The sequence below is a fragment of the Ambystoma mexicanum genome, chromosome 9 (assembly GCF_040938575.1).
Source record: "Ambystoma mexicanum isolate Mex_15411 chromosome 9, UKY_AmexF1_1, whole genome shotgun sequence".
Taxonomy (NCBI): Eukaryota; Metazoa; Chordata; class Amphibia; order Caudata; family Ambystomatidae; genus Ambystoma; species Ambystoma mexicanum.
Window position 1 is genome coordinate 834,555,457 of NC_090931.1, and position 17,030 is coordinate 834,572,486.

The 17,030-nt window shown below is 46.8% G+C and overlaps 1 protein-coding gene across 21 annotated transcripts in view; it reads left to right on the forward strand.

Moving 5' to 3' along the window:
- Positions 1–17,030, forward strand: part of UNC80 (unc-80 homolog, NALCN channel complex subunit) — a 3,486,058-nt gene that overhangs the window by 932,646 nt on the left and 2,536,382 nt on the right. For all 21 annotated transcript variants that reach the window (XM_069615884.1, XM_069615886.1, XM_069615890.1 and 18 more), the window contains one exon: positions 14,324–14,471. In XM_069615884.1, the coding sequence (XP_069471985.1) occupies positions 14,324–14,471 (148 nt within the window). The remainder of the gene's footprint in view (positions 1–14,323; positions 14,472–17,030) is intronic.

Consider the following 17,030-nt stretch of genomic DNA (forward strand, 5'->3'; position numbering starts at 1 on the left):
TTTTTTGTTTTGGCTTCCCCATCCATTATGATGGAATACTTCTCAGAACTTTGCTTAATTGCATTCTCCGTCAGTTTTAACCTGGATCCCTTGATGTTCACATCTAGATCATGGTTAAGAAACTGTTGGGATTTCTGTAGGTTCGCCCATCTTGTATGCTGTAAATTATGGTCACTATTTAGAGTCCTTACCATCGCAAAACTGACCGTCATTCCCAGCAGCTCCTTCGACACAAATGTATGGTCTAATGTCCCTGATTGTTCAAATCTTTGCCAGGAAGGGATCTCCAGATTTTTATCTGATCGTAACCAATGCAGGTTGTGCAGGTCTCTTGATCCCAAGATTTTGTCGAGGTTCTCACCTCTTTTCAGGATTGGCGCGGATTTTGGTAAATGTGGTCGTTGGTTTCCAATATTCTTGCATATAGCATTGAAATCCCCTGTGATTATTGTATGGTTGCAAGCTTGGTTTTCGGCATCTTCATCTAGAATGATTAAGAGGTTTTCCAGATATAACTCGTCCCCACTTGTATCTGGGTTCCAATAAGTGTTAATTAGTAATATGCGCTCTTCCTTTTCTATACTTCTACTGTCTATGTATTTCCAGGATATTATTAGGACTTGAAATTGATCAAGAGAGTCCCTTTGTTCCGTCACCTCCAAACCACTACCTGCTCTTATTGCTGTAAGTAAACCGGCTGTGGGACGACCCTTTGGGCCCTGTTTCGCTGGTATGGCAAATGTTGAATATCCATCCATTTCCGGTTTCTGTGTTAACCATGTCTCCTGTAAACATAATAAATCCCATTGCCTCAGATTCACAACACTCTTTGCAGTTTGGTGACTGAACCCTCGTGTGTTCCAAGAGGCCATATCTATGAAGAATTTTCCCTGTGTCACTAAGGAACATGCTTTTACAAGTTGGTCATCCTGCAGGATCCTGATTGGCTTTTCTGGTTGCTAGTTGTCTTTCTTTGTATGTATGTCCGACGATTTCCATGACCAGTTTGGCGGCGATCTCCTCAGAATTTCCGTTGTGCGATTGCAAGCACCGTTTTTTCCCTTTTCTGATTTGGTCTCCTTTCTTTCATTATGTGATAGTTTATCATCCAAATCAGTGCTGTAGTTGTCCCTAGAAGAAGAAGATCTCCTCGCTTTCCTTTTGGCCTTGTACCCGTCTTATCCTTAGAATGGTCTTGGTATATTCTTTGCTGTTCCGACCCATGGTTACTCTCGCGGGCCGAATCTTTTCTTCCCCTTGTTCCATGTTGGTTTTCCTTTTCTTTTTCCTCGTTTGCTGGGTGCTTTTGGTCGACTCTACTAGTCTTTTCCCTTATCTTTAGATTTCCACTCTGGGTTTTTCCTGAGTTTTTATTTGAAGTTTTATTTATTTCATCCTCAGGTCTTGAAGCCTCAGTCCATGATTTTCTTAGATCATATCCCAGGATATCAAAATTTGATGTTTCTTTCTGAAGCATCGTTTTAATAACTTCTGACTTAATATGTAGATATGAACAGTCTTTTCTCCCAGTTTCACAAGGTTCTACCATCCATAAATCTTGATTTTGGATGTATCGTACTCTTGGAATCTGCTTGAATAGGTTGATGATTGTATTTCTTTTTAGAATCAAGTTGTCTTTAGATCTTTTTTTTTGTTCCAGACGAAATATGCAGGAGCTTTGTATTCTTGGCGGGTATGATTTTTTCAGTTCGCTCTTTTTTTGGGGTATTTTGCCTTTGCTCATTACGCATCCTTCGTTTCCGGCTTGTCGGGGAAGAATTTCTAGTCATGATGTTCCTGGATTTATTTCTAGGTGGAGTAACCCATGTTTCCTTCTTCTGCTTCTGTTTCTTTCTTTGAACTTCTGTCCGACCTGCTATGCTTTTTTGTGTCCGCTTACCTTCCTCTAGGGTTAATTTTCCTTTCCCTATTGTAAACAACCTATCATCTTGATTTTCTTTTGGTTTGCAGCCTTTTGAGCCTCATCATGTTTTTTTTCTATGATGCGAACCTTCTTCTTAGGTTCCATTTCCATGTTAGAGAGGTCCAATATGACTGCTTTTCTTTTAAGTCTTGGAGATGCATTATTTTCTGTTACGTATTCGTCCACTGTATATACACTCCATTCACTTATATCACTTCCTGAGTCTATTGTCTCATCGGCTGGTTGGCTACAGTTAGTGATAATTTTATTTATTTTCTTGTTGACATTTGTCTCCGTACACATTTTTTTTCTTATTTGCTTAGACTGGCCATTAGAGTTCTCTGTACTTATTGACATCTGTTGATTGCTCACAATTGATTTTTGGTTGGTAAATATTCCAAATGTGAAGTTTGCTTTAATTCCTGTCTCTTTCTCTTTCCCCATCTGGGTAATAACCACTTTTTCTTTCTATTGTTTTAGCAGCTTGTTCTTTATTTCCAGCCCCTCTTGAGTCTCCTTTCCTGCAGTTTTTAATGTATCCTTTTGGTTGTTTTGAGGACACACTTTTTCTACCCTCTATCACAGTCTTCTTTTCCAGATCTGAGTTCGTAGGTAAAATACCTCCGTTCTCTTTCTCTATTAGACCGTCTTCTTGTCTTTTCAATAGCCTATCTTTTGCTACTACATATCCTTCTAGATATGTTAATTCCGTGTTCATGAGGGCAATCAAAGAAGTCTGATCCCTTGCTGTATCATTTAAAGCCTCATTTAGCTTTGTGAAGGGTGCTAAAGCTATCGTTAAAGTCGACATTATAGACATTAAGTCTATTTTTTGTATTGAGTCAGTACTTGAAGTTGAAGTATCATCACTACCTCTTCTGCCTGTAGTTATTGTTTTGTTTTGTGCAGGCACTTTTGTTTGTGGAGATCTTATGTTTATGTTTAGTTTTTTTGCCGTTGCATCCTTTTCATCATTTTTACTAAGGTTTATGTCAGTTTGTATCCCGACTGTCACTCTTATCAAAAGATTTGCTTCAGGTATTAATACTGTTGTCTGCGTTGTAACAGACATTTTTTTTTGTTGCCATTGGTTCTGTTAAAAGCAGGGTGGTCTGGGTGCTAGTGGCTGATGTTTCGGGCCTAAGGGTCTCGGTCTCCTGCGTTTGCAGTAGAGGCGTGGTAGATAAGATCGATTTTCCACTGGGTAGTCTGTGTGTAACGGCCGGTTTCTTAAAATGCCATCTAACCGGCGCGTTGTTGGCTTCATTCGCTTCCTGCCCACTGATATACTCTCTCTCCTTGTCTGGCGTGGTATCATAGTCGTCCGTCTGTAATACGCTACTTAGTAAATCTGCATCAGATATTTCTTCCTCTGTGTGCTTTTCCTTTAGTTCTCTAAGGCCAAAGTAGCTTTTTATACAATCTGCCTTTGTCAAATTTAACAGAGTCGTTTTATAGGCTGACTTTTTTTTTGGCCTTTACATTTAGGTGGGTTAATCAATGGTATTTTGCAAAGCTGTTGTTTTTGAGATTTCTTTCCCTGCTTCAGTCTACCACCCTTTCCGCTTTTCACCGGTGTGGACTTTATTTTTACTTGATCTACCGACTCGCATTTCCTGGATTTGTCCTCCTTATCTGGTACTGTCTGTGTTTCATACATCATTTCTGCTCCCCCACTTAGATTTTTCTCTCCAGGCATTTTATCAGTTATTAGGTTTTTATCTGTCGATTCTTCCATCTTGCTGTTCAAAAGCTGATGCAGGCGATCGTATAAGGCCGCATTTGGAGTTGCAGCTATGTCGTCTGTGTTAAAAGCGTCATATGTCGATGTTATTACTCCTAATGAATCATCCGTGATTGCTGATGGTTTACTTGGGTTTCTTATCTTGCCAATTGGGATTTGGCTAGGAGTTGAATGGAATTCCACTGTAATTTCCACATTTTGGTTTGTTATCTGGGTTTGCGCCAAAGGGTTATCATCTTTTGTAGGCGAGACCGTTATGTTGCATTTTTCCAAGGCTTTCTCTTCTAGTATTTGTAATTTAAATGGGTCTTCTGTGTATACCTCAGCCACAGTACCCCCTCCTCCTCCTCCTCAGACTGTGTTTTTTGCCTTATTTCATTCAGGCCTTCGCAAAGACTCTCTGCATCCTGTGCCATCTGAGGCTCCTCAATCATCTCTGTTCTTTCTTCCGTTGTTATTTCCTCTGAGGCAATGATTGCTTGTGCCTCAGTTGCCAAGTCAGTATGCAGGATAGATCTTGCCTTATCAGCGTCTATCGCCATGTAGGGGTTTACCCCGTCATTAGCTAGGCGTTCCACATGTTTCACCCCTGTGTGGGCGTCACAAGAAGCAACTCCCCCATAGGTGGCCCTATCCTTATCCCTCAACTCCGTTATTCCTATTCCGGAGTTACCCTTCAGGGCGCTTCTGAGTAAGGGCCCCGGATTTCCCAATCTCCCCCCTTCTTTTTCCAACTGACCCAGTATGGATTCTATTCTCCTCGCGGGCCACAAGGTCTCCCCTCTCTTCGCAGCGGTCCATTTTATTTTGGACTGCAGCGGGTCCTTCGTCGGGGCCTTCAAGTGTCTCTTCACCCTTTTCGATTTTCCCTCCGACATGTCTTTGCTCCTCACAATTGAACCTTGTACTACCGCCGGTAGCAGAGACATGTCAGCTGGCAGATGTGTGGAAACTGAGTCATGGGGGGTGGGGGGGAGGAGGCTGAAAAGGTGACAGAGAGATCCTACCTTCATCGACGTTCTCGCAGGGTATTGATTCTGAGGGAATCAGGATTCCTACATCTTCCGTTTCGGGAGCCAAGTCTTCGGCCCCTCCCGGACCCTCTTTCTCCTTGGATTTCTTAACTTCCAAGAGCATGGGCGTGTCCATTTCCAAATACGCGCCCACTTCTAAGTCATCTCCTGGTTTGCATCTTGGCGTATATAGGGGGTTTAACAGCTCCTTTGGTGAGGCGGGACTCATCCTAGCTCCTGGCTGCCTCGAGCCACCAGCGGACCCACACTTCACACAGCTCCAAACAGACTCCCACCAGACTTTGCCTCTGCCCTTTTCGCGACTCCTGGCTTATCTACATATCTGGTTGCACTGTCCCAAACCTAAAGAATACGGTCATGGATTGATGAGAATCCTTAGATAAATGACAAGTAGAACACTACCTTTTACTCCTGAAGCGTGTCTGTTAAGAGTTCAGATAACAGACGGTTGGTTATATGAAAGGTGATTGAAGTAATTGGATGGCTGATCAATCACTAATTGTGACGTAGATAGTGTTAGCAACATGTTGGAGAACTGCCTGTTTACTCACGATAGAGGATTGGCTAATTAGACTGTGGAATCTGTTAAGATGTGAAAGAATGACCAATGTAGTAATATAATTGAACTGCATTTTATAATATATGGGGCTGTTTGATAAATTATGTTAGACATCTAAATAAGGGCTTTACATGTCCCAGTAGACTTAGAGGTTTGGGTTTGCTTAACATTGGCTGACTACATTGAGTGAGTATACATTGACCGGTCATCTTTCTCTATTTCTATTACTAACTTAGTTCTCTTTCTGGTGGTCACTGTTTGTGTACACATTTGAGCTTTATTCAAATATTGCCCTCATGGCATGCATCTTTCTATCGATTTTGGGAGCTGAAAAGAGAGTGTCTGTGGCCTATCGGTACCCTTCCATTTGTTATTTTTAGGGGAGGGATATGGAATCATTTTCTTATATTTACCAAGATATTAAATATCTACTTTTATAATATTTTGCTTTTTTCGTTTGGTCATGGCATGAAGAGTTGACATCTTCTTTTGTATTGGTAAATGTCAATAAAAACACTTGATTACAAAAAAAAGATGTCCTGCACTGCCGTGTTTCCATTACTTTGCAGTCTCAAAAACCTGGTAGTCTCAAAGTTCCTGGCAACAATGTACTCCCCCATAATGCTGACTGCAGGGTCAGCATGCCCCCCTAAACTAGAGACCTTGGGCCTCACCACAAGTCTGGCAGTAACCCTTAAAATTGGCAGTAACGGAATTGGCACTGCCAATACCCCTCCACCGGATCATGAGCCATTGCAAATACCGCCAACTGAAAAAATCAGCCGGAGCAAATACAGCCGGCATAATCACAGCCTGGCCCAATCACAGCCCAGCGCAATTACAGCCGACCACACGAGGCGCACACACAGCGGCATCACAAGTCTATGTATGGCCATATTAGCGCTGAAAACCGGTGCTAATAGCGCTGAAAACACAGCGCAGTTACCTCCAACCTCCAGCTGGACGTAAATCGACACAGGAGGTAGAAATCAAGGCACAGGTGCAACCAATACCCTTCATATGGCTTCATAATGCACACTCCTACCCCAAACACTGTTTCCCACACCATGTTGCCATAGGTCACTGTGAGCTGGGACAGGCAGTTGCTCATGCTGTTCCTGGAAGCAGAGAGCCTGGAGGAGCAGGCCAGGGCACAGGGAGGGAAGTAGGAGGAGGAGGAGGAAGAGGAGAAGGAGAAGAGCACAAGCAAGGCATGCACCCATCCCCAGGGACAGGCCCTCCCCCTGGACCCTCACTGACACCCACTTGGTGACACTGTACCACCTGAACAGGGAGACCATCACAGAGCTGCTCACCACAATCCAGGAGGACACAGGGAGCAGGATAAACATCCGTACAGCTGTGCCCCCACTGCTGAAGCTATTGTCAGTACTACAATTTCTAGGTACAGGCACCTTCAAGCATTCCGTGGCCATGATGCACGGCATGGCACAGCCCACATTCTGTGCAGTGTTGGGACAGGTGATGAATGCCATCCTGCATCATGTGCAACACCTCATCACACTGCCCACCACCCCAGCCCAGGTGAATGCCATGAAGGCACGGTCCTATGCTATAGCACACATGCCAAATGTGATAGCCGCCCTGGACTGCCACCATGTTGTATTGGTGTCACCCCTGGCCCATAAAGCAGTGTATAGAAACCACAAACACTACCAATCCATTAATGTGCAGGTGACCTGTGACCCTGACCTCCTCATCACCCACTGCTGTGCCTGCTACCCATGTTCCACCCACGATTCCATGGTGCTACGGAACCACACACTCCCAAGATACATGGAGAGGCACTGTAGACAACGGACGTGGATAGTGGGTGAGTACAACTGCTGCATGTATAGGCTGCGGTTCACCTAACCAATTAGTGGGGGGGAGGTGTTGTGGACGTGAAGACCGACACAAAGCATTGCATGATAAATGTCTGCAAAAGTTTGACCTGGCCACCTCCCATACCAGCGTCACAGCACAGCACATGGAGCATGCACATGTTGTACCTAACATGAGGGAGGAGCCCACGCACACATATACCACTGACATGCTCCCATGTACACCTATCGCCAATGACGAACCACAGCACCCAGAAGCATACAGATTGTCGATAGGCAATCCAGCATGCCCCAAGAACCAGAGCAGTACACCTACACAGAACTACCACCATGTCGGCATTACATGTCAGCAACAGAGTATGTAACATCTGCTGGTAGGGGACAGGGCATATGTGAATTGAAAACCATGCATCATACGAGTGAGACAGAATGCACGGACATAGGACAGAAGCATTCCACAGAATGATGCTGCATATACCTCAAGACAATGTTCATTTTGATGATACTGTAAAAGTCCACCCCCCCACGTTACACAGTGACTAATGGCTGTGTCTCACCCCATGCACGTGACTCCAGATACCCGCAGCTGCATTAGCTTATGACCCCTGTGCGGGTTCACCAAACACTGCAAGAGACAGCGTACAACCGCTCACACAGCAGGACCCGCATATGCATTGAGCGCACCTTTGGCCTACTTAAGGCACGTTTCCGCTGCCTTGATCGCACTGGTGGGAGCACTGACGTACGCCCCTGAAAAAGCTGGCCAAATTGTGCTACTGTGTTGCATGTTGCACAAAATCTGCATGCAGCGAAATGTACTGCTACCCCCTGATGTGGACATGCCACCCCAGTGGATGAGGATGCCGATTATGATGAGGGACTGCAGTACGCATCAACAGAGATGTCAGGGATGGTAGTTTTCCACGGCAGCCCCTTATTGACAATTGTTTCTAACACATGTACATGGCACAAGACATTCACTAATGAGCGAGAGCCACTATTGTAAATAAACACAGCTTTGACACAATCAATCCTCAAATTGATGCAGTTCAACATCTTTATTGATATCATCTACCCAAACCATCCCTCTCCCTCCTCCCACCACCAACTCCCCAGCACACTATCCCCCCTCCCTCCTCTCACCACAAAATCCCCAGCACACTATCCCGCTAGGGCAGAGACACCCTCCATCATTTCTCTAACACGTTGTGCATATATTGGCACTCATCTTGGCCCTGTTCCACACCATTTGCAGCACAACCCTGCGAGCGGCCCCCTGTATACTCTACCTGATGGCCTGCAGGTGTGCAGAGTGAGTGTGCCCAATCTCCTCCATCTCCCGGTGTCTGCACTCCATGTCATCCAGCCTTTACAGCAGCACGCTGCATGACGGACTATGCGGTCTGGGTGGGAGGGGCCCTACACTGGGCCAGGGCTGAATGCAGGTAAGCCACATGATGGAGTGTCCACATCAGTCTCAGGTGTCGCTGTGCGCTGGTGGAGTGGAGGGCTTCTTGGGGAGTGTAGGCCTTCGGCAGATGTTGACTTTAGGCTGGTGTCCCCCTGTGGCTCCTCAGTGGCGCTGGCAGCAGCTGTTGGCTCTGTGCCCATGTATATGGCTGCTGGTGTATGCGCAGGGCATGTGATGCCACCTGCAGGTTTGGCCTTGCTGGCTGCAGGCGTTGCACGGTGGCCCGTGCGCCTAGGTGAGGATCGTGTGCACCTTTGTGGGGTGGTGCTGGTGGTGGCAGAGCTTGAGGGCCTTGAAGCGCCACTCCCTGATGGGCCTGCAACCTCCCCCTCCGAGGCCTCTGGCGATGCATGAGTGCCTGTAGGGGACATAGGAAATGTCATCAGGTGTGGTTCCCCCACGTGTGTAGGCATGCAGGACACAATTGCAATGGTACAGAGTGTGACTCCAAATATATGGCAAAATGGGCATGTTTGGCAATGGGTGGATGCATGTGGAACCACCATCACAGGGTTGCTTGTGGTGATGGGTGTGAGACCCATGGCCTGTTGGTCACTGGCCTGTGTTTGGGTAGGGCAGGGTGTCCATGCTGGGCCGGCTTACGTTTGACATGCATGCTTGTGGTGCTTCATGGCCCCACATCCCCTCCCTGGGTGGCACTCACATGGTGGGGTTGGGTGGAGGGGTGCTTGTTCCATGGCACTGTCATGGCTATATGGGGCAATGCTGCACAGCCAGAAGGGCTGTACTGGTGTGCACAGTGATGGGTAGGCTGGGCACACGTCTGTGTGTGGGACGTGTACTTCCCTGTGGCTTGTCTGCCATGCCCTCATGGGGCAGGCCTATTGGGACAGCTTCATGCTGGGGTGACTGCTGCACAGTGTCATGGTCACTCACGTACCTCAATACCGCTGGCACAGGGCGCGTCAGTAGGGGTGTGGTGCGGATTGACATTCTTTGATTCACTTGCCTGCCCCTCTTTCTGCAGTGATGCTCAGGGGTGCCCTTGGTGCCATGTCCGATGCTGTGGGGCGGCTGATGTACCACCCTGTCACTCTGCCCTGTCGGCATACCCAGCTTTGGGGTCTGCTGACTTGTGTCCCTCTCCACTAGGGCTTCTTATGCTGGGTTGTCATTCGTGCATGCGTTTGTTGGGGCGGGGGGTCACGCACCTCCTGGCTGCTGGGTCCCTCCTCTGCACTGCCGACTCTCTCTATCCCCTCGAGGTCCAGCACTGTGCTACATTTCTCCTCCCAGGTGGTGAGGACCAGTGGATCCTCCTGTTGCCAGGGACTCACGGCAGTGTTGGGACAGCAGTCCCTGTACCCTTACTCTCAGGTCGTTCCACCTCTTGCAGCAGTCCTCGCCTTCATGGGGTACAGTGAAAACTGCTGTCACCTTCTGGGGTTTGGTGGGGGCAGGCGGCCCATGATGGCCGGCAGGGCCAGCGACATTGTCTCTGCAATGTTGGATTGGATGCTGTTGCCCTCTCTAACTCTTCTCGACAACACCATGTTGGTTGTTGCAAAATGCCCTATTGCGTTGCTCTCCCACTGCAAATGGGCCTCTTCACGCTGGAGACTTGACTCCTCCAGCTGTCGCTCCACGAGTCCCATCAGCATGTCCTGACGCTCTTCAATGCACTACATGCGAGTGGTAAGTTCCTGAAGGGATGGTGTAGGTGAGCACATTGGACTGTGCAGACTGGTCGGGCTGAATGTGACCAGCTGTTCAGGTGTGGAGGTGCACCGCTCATTCCCAGACCCTGGTGCCTCAGTGGCCTGATGGTCATGCGCGCTTCCAACGCCATCAGACTCTTCCTGGCTTAGTGGTGCAGCAGCACTTGCAGGTGTACTTTGAGTGGCAGCAGGGGGATTCACCGGCAGTGCATGTTGGTCTACAGGCGCTGCTGGGATGGTGCTCTCCAGAGGGTGGTGCACCAGCACCGTAGTCGCAGCACGGGTGCCGGAGGTGCTAGCAGTGGATTGCTGGTCTGGTCTGTGATGACGACCACGTGCAGTCCCCCTTGGCGTCGACTGTTGACCCCTGTCACTGTCGGATGATGTTCCTGTGGGGGATTGTAAGGCATGCCGTTAGTGGTGTCATAGGATGTGTACGGGGCAATCACATGCAACACACTCCTCATGCTTCATCTAGTTGCAAGTAGATGCATTGATGGATGCTGCGCTCAGGTGTGTGATTCAGGAGTTGCACTGGGTTGCACGCCGTCTCGCTGTCCGGGTGGTGGTGTCCATTGGGGGTGCTGGGTGTGGTAGTGTTGATGGGGACTGTGCTATGTGGCTGTGTGTGCCTTGCTGGGGGGATATGGGGGTGCTGGGTGTGGTGGGGTTGATGGGGACTGTGCTATGTGGCTGTGTGTGCCTTGCTGGCGTGGCAGGTTGGGTGTGGGGGGGGCAGGTGTACCTTCATTCACATTCATGTCTTTGCACTCTATGTACTTACCAGCCTCGCCAGGTATCTCTGCTCCGGCCTCAGCTTCGCCTACCCCCTCAATTCCTTCAAGGTGCAGCACGCTGCTGCACCTCTCCTCCCATGGTTGCAGCTTCAGTGGGGAATATGGTCCACCTCCTGTGGCACAGCTTTGTTGTCTGTGGGCTGACAGCAGGTTCCTGACCCGCAGCCGCAGGTCATCCCACCTCTTGCGGCAGTCCTTTAATGTCTGCCCAGTCACACCCACAGCTGTGACCTTCTGGGCAGCCTCAGCCCATATGGCCTTCCTCCTCTGCTGCATGGAGCGCCTCTGGTCTGCGCTGAAACAGTTCATTAGCATTAGCCACAGTGTGCTCAACGAGCACGGTGCGCTCCGCCTCACTGAAGCGGGGTTTCCGCTGCCGGCTGACTGTCACCCTTGATGTCATCTTTCACTTGGTTTTGAGCCAGGCACAGTACCTGTGGGCCTTGTGGTTCCAGAGGATTGCAGTGGATTGTGAATTATGTAATGGGCGCCGCTCTCTATCCGGTTTTCGCAATGGCGGTATTTCCAGTACCAGTTTTTCCGCAGCCCCTGATACCGGCATGGCCGTGGCGGATACGGATGTACCGCTGGCATTTGGCCTGGTGCATCCGTCTCCGTGGGTGATGGGGGTGGCACCGGTTTCCTCACTGTGCCGAGGTGCGCGGCAGCCAACCCGTAATTCTTCCTTGTTTCTGCATCCATGCGGTCTTGGAACTGGTGTCACCGATATCACGGTAACACCAGAATCCGGACTGGCAAACTTGTAATGAGGGCAAATCTTTAATCACCGGGAATATGTTTCATGCATGGAATAAGGTGCCATCAAATATCTGTGTATCCCTAGCTTCTTAAACCCTTCTTTTGCAACCCAGAGCTGTGATTCCCACATTGTCCCCTCTTCACCTTCCCTCTCCAGGAATTGTATGGACATGTCCGAATTTATCGTCATTCCTGCGTTGCACTCATATTCCCTAATCAGTCTATAATCTTGGGTACTGACAGTTGATCTCCTCGATATATAAGAAGGTCATCTGCATATAGAGAAAGATGCTGCTCCATAGCCCACATTCTTCTAGTCTATGTGTATCCATTTTGCCAGGAGCTTCACTGTCACTGCAAAAAGTAGCAGAGCCAATGAACATCTCTGCATTAGGACCTATATTGGAACACAATCTACTCTCATTTTAACAGATCCAAGGGCAATTCAGTCTTCCATGTTAGGCCCTTGTTAAAATTCTTTAAAATAAATGTTCTTAAAGGGATGCAGCTGGAGCAAGAACTTCTGGAGAATTTGATTAAAAACATTAATCATCACAATTTTGCAAATGTATAATATATTCGGAGGAGGTTGGAAGCTAGAGCCCAGAGGCTGGTTGAAGTCAAGCAAGGGAGAACTGGCACCAGAGGTTGGGGTCCAGTAGGCTGGATGTGGCTAGGCCAGACTGAGTTGTATCTACATAAAGATATAGAAGGCTGGAAGAGAGACCCAGGGGACTGGGTGAAGTCACGCCAGGATGTACCTGACCTGAATAAAGACACGTGATCCAGGACAAAAGATCTAGAGCTTGGTGCCAGTAAGGAGGAAGATAGGAAAGAGAAGGAGGCGATTGATGATTTGTATTTTAAGGAAGAGTTTGGTGAAGATGTGAAGGAGATGCTTGTAGAGTTTCTAGAGGAGGTTGGTGATGCAAGAGGTGCTTGTAGTGGTCAAGGAGGACATTGGTGAGATTAAGGCAGAGATTGGTATTCTTGAGGAGGAGGCTGGATAAGGTAAGGAGAATGTAGGTGGAACTGAATAGGTTAGTGAAACGAAGCAGGGGATAGATGACTATCATGAAGAGTGTGTAGGAAGAGCATGTCAAGAGATCATGAAAGAAGAACATCAGACGATGGTAGGAGGAGAACGTGAAGATGTAGGAGCAAGTTGGAGGTGTGAAGAGGATAGGGAAAGGAGATTGGAGGGGAGGTTGGAAAAAGCATATCTGGCTACAGAAAGGGAGAAGGATTCCATTTCAGAACATCATCAGGAGGGGTAGGAAGCACAGACCGGTCAGATTAATTTCAGTAGGAAGAGGTCGGAGAAAGGAAGAGAGTGAATGTCCTCATGCGGAAAGTAGAGATAGTCAGTTTTTGGAGCATCCAGTGTGATCAGTTGGCCCTTGCCACGTGCTTGAGATGGGAGGAGGAACAAGCCCACCGCAGGGAGCGTACGCCAGGTTCGAGAGGCAATTGAGGGTACAAAGACTAGGATCCTGAGAGGAAGGGATAGCTACGTCTGGCAGACTCATCCTTTTAGAAGACTAGACGTCCCTCCTCCGTGGCTCAGTCAACTGCCAGCTGAGCAGTTTAATTAAGAAGAGGGGAGGAATATTGGACGATAAACTAGATGCTCTTTTGGAGGAGAAACTCCAGCTCTGTCTCCCTTCTTGATTAAACAGAACAGACCAAACAGCCCAAGGACGAACATGACTTTCAATTCTTTGCAGGATGTGGGCAACCTGCAAACCCAAGACTAAGACTGAGAAAGTGGGTGTTTGGGAACCATTGGAAGCCGACAATGACATAGTTCAAGGCTCTTGCAAACTCACAATCGGGGACTATGGGAAGACCCTGTCCCAGACGTATCTGGAAATTTTGTTGAGCATTTTATTTTCCCCAAGAAACTCTTCCCTCCATCAACTTTCCAAAACCCTGGAGACAATATCCATCCTGTCTGTTCTGGGTAATGAAGATACATTTTGTTTGTTGTTTTGGCAATCCTCTGTGCATTTACCCAAATCAAACATATTTGAACTAAAAACATTGTTCTAGGTGATGGTGAGTTGATTCCATCACACTATGTGAGAATTGGCAGATTGCTACGGCCTCGGGTAACAAGAAGCTATTGGAATGTGAAAGAAAGAACAATAGCATTTTAGAAAATGCATTGACTCTATGAATGGTGTACAATAAGATGCTATTAGACGGGCCCAAAAAGAACATTAGTTAATCAACTCATCAGTTTCAAAGTTATAGATTTGAGCATGTTTACTGTGCCAATATACATTAGTGGGATGGACATTATGATCACTTTCCATATTAGAGCATTAATGTAATATTGAGCATGTACTTTACTTTGAATACATTTGTCTGTCTTCTCCCATACACAATACTTTTCAAAATAACTGCTGGGCTTGTGTTGCTGCACTTTACTAATACCATTTTATACTTATTTGGTACTACAAGTATATAAATCCCTTATGTTATTTTTGCGAATATTTCTTCCCTGTAGGCTCAGAACTGCCTCACTAAATTATACAAGTTGGACAAGGCACAGTTCCGGCAAACCATGAGGGATTACGTTAACAAGGATTCACTCAATAATGTAGTGGATTTCCTGCACGCTCTACTCGGATTCTGCATGGAGCCTGTGACGGACAGTAAGTTTACCTTCCACGGAATCAACAAATTAGTGCTTTTATTCTTAATAAAATGTATTGTTGATTTGCTTATAGATGGGGGAGAGGTGCACACAGAGGTTGGTGAAGGAGCAATTTTGGATTGCTCGATATGTGATTGGGCAATATTCCAGATCAGACCTATAACCACTGTTAGTTTACAGCAATACCCTTGTGATGTTCAGGAGCAAGTTGTAATGACCCAATGCTAGATTGAAATGAGTGCCTCCCTCCCACAGCATTCTCATCTTTTAAAATAGCGCAAGCAAAGTCTGGGTCTGAAAAATATAAACAGCGAATAGGGGGCATAGTTGCAGCGCCATGGCTGGCTTCATCTCAGTGGAATTGGTTTCATTGGCACCAAATGTGGCGTAGATTGTGTGTTGTATATGTATATATATATTTTTTTTTTTTTGAGGCTTGTGGATCTGCTTAGAATCGCATGCACAGGCTAACATTTAGTGGTAGGTACGGGTTATTGCATGCTTGTTTTCGAGTTTCAAAAAGGGGCATCGACTGGGTGTGCTTGTAATACTATCCCTGTGTGACATGTATTGTACCCATAATCCTTCACGCGTTGAGGACCCTCAGATGTTTTTTTTTCCGCCATTGTGGTCGGGCGCATATACAGAGCTCTTAGCTTTGCTACTGAGATAGATTGCAGTTTTAAAAATAATGAGTATTAATATCGTTACATTTCGACAGTCGTATCGACGACCGATCCTCCAACGTATGGTGACTACCATCTGAAGCTTCGACAAATGTCTCCTTCTCAACAGCCAGTTGCAGCCTCACCAAGCTTCATCCTTTTAATTGGGAGAGCGGGGGGTCTCTATATTTACATTTCTTTCATAGAATGCCTCTTACTGCTTTCCTTTCTACTGATTTCTGTCTAGCTGCCGCTAAATTTATACAACATTATGGAATGGATGCCGTTTAAATTCTGTCCTTCCTGCAGTAAAAAATTTCCTTGGAAAGATACACACTAAGTGTGTAACAGTTGTCTTCCATGCGATCACGCCAAAGGGCATTGCAATTCCTGCAAGCTTTTTAAGCTGAAAACGCTTAAAGACAGGCACACTAAGTGGTGGGGGGCATACGCCATGCATGCTGAAACCCATTCCACGAGCTGCGCTGTTGAGTCGGATGAGGAAGAACTGTGCTATGGCTCTTTTTCCAAAGACAAAGACTTACTAGAGGAGTCGGTAGACTGTAGACTCCCATGTGTCTGTCCCCAGCCCCAGTAGGTGGGCCGAATGCTCTGCTATGGGGAAGTCCACTGGCAAAAAGTGCACTCACAAAAGCACACAACCCCAAGTCAACCTGTGACGGGATCGTCGAAAGGGGCTTTAACGGCAACTGAACTTTTGTCGAAAGTTACATCGAAAGTGATCGAATCCTCATGTTTGAAGCCCGCTTTGCATTCGCACTTGCCGCATGGCTCTAAATCTAATGAGAAATCAGTTGCTGCCCATAAACGCATATCGACACGCTGATTCAGATACGTCGAAACAGGGGTCAAAACATGTTTTCAAACAAAAACATGCCAAACCAGCACCACAGGTACCTACAAGCCATTTAGGACCCCTGTTACTACATCAGTAACCTCCTCTACTTATACTACGGCTACTGACACTTTGCCCAAGTCCCTGCAGGTTAAAAGATATGTAGATACAGAAGAGATTGTGTTTCCCCTTCCTGAAATTCCAAGAACAAAAGAAACATTTGAAAAGACTATGGAAATAGTGTCTGAATTTGTAACATTTGTGGAAAAACACCAGTAAACATGATGAGGGTGAGCCACCTCTCAAGTCTTCCAGACTCCATCACTCTTCACTCCATGATGTCTCTGAAGAGACTTCTAACATCTTTCAAGATGTTGAGGACGATCAGGGTGATTTATATTGTATCCAAGACCAAGGGGATAAAGATCAAAATCTTTGGCAAGGGGAGGCTGATCAAGGAACTTGGCCAGCAACTTCCAGTCATGATAACCTAGATGAGCCAGATGTTGTTTCTGGTGATGATGATCCTATAGAGCAACCCAAAGACTTGTCTCCCATTGATGAGCAGCTCCTTTTGAATAATCTGCTTAAAAGCCCAGCAGAGCATTTCAGATCCAGACTCGGGGAACTATGTCTGATCCTGACTTTATAGAGGAACTCTTAAAGGAGAAAAAGGCTATTAGCCAGTCTATCCCCCTCTTGAACTCTATTAAAAAGAAAATTGCGCATTCCCTTCTCACACCATCCCTCACATGGGCATTAAACCCACGAGTGGAGAAAATGTTCAAGCCAGCACCAACTGACCCTCTATATATTCAGGGTCATGTTACACCTGACTCGCTGGTAGTCACTACCCCTAGGAAGCATGCTGAAGTTCCACTATCCAATACCAAGGCACCTCCAGACAAAGAATGTATAAAGCTCTATGCTTTAGGCAATAGGGTCACTGCTTCAGCGATGTCCAGTACAGGTTGCTCCAAAATAATTTGACTGACATCCCAGAGCCAACCAAGTCCCATCTACTGGATAGGTAGGC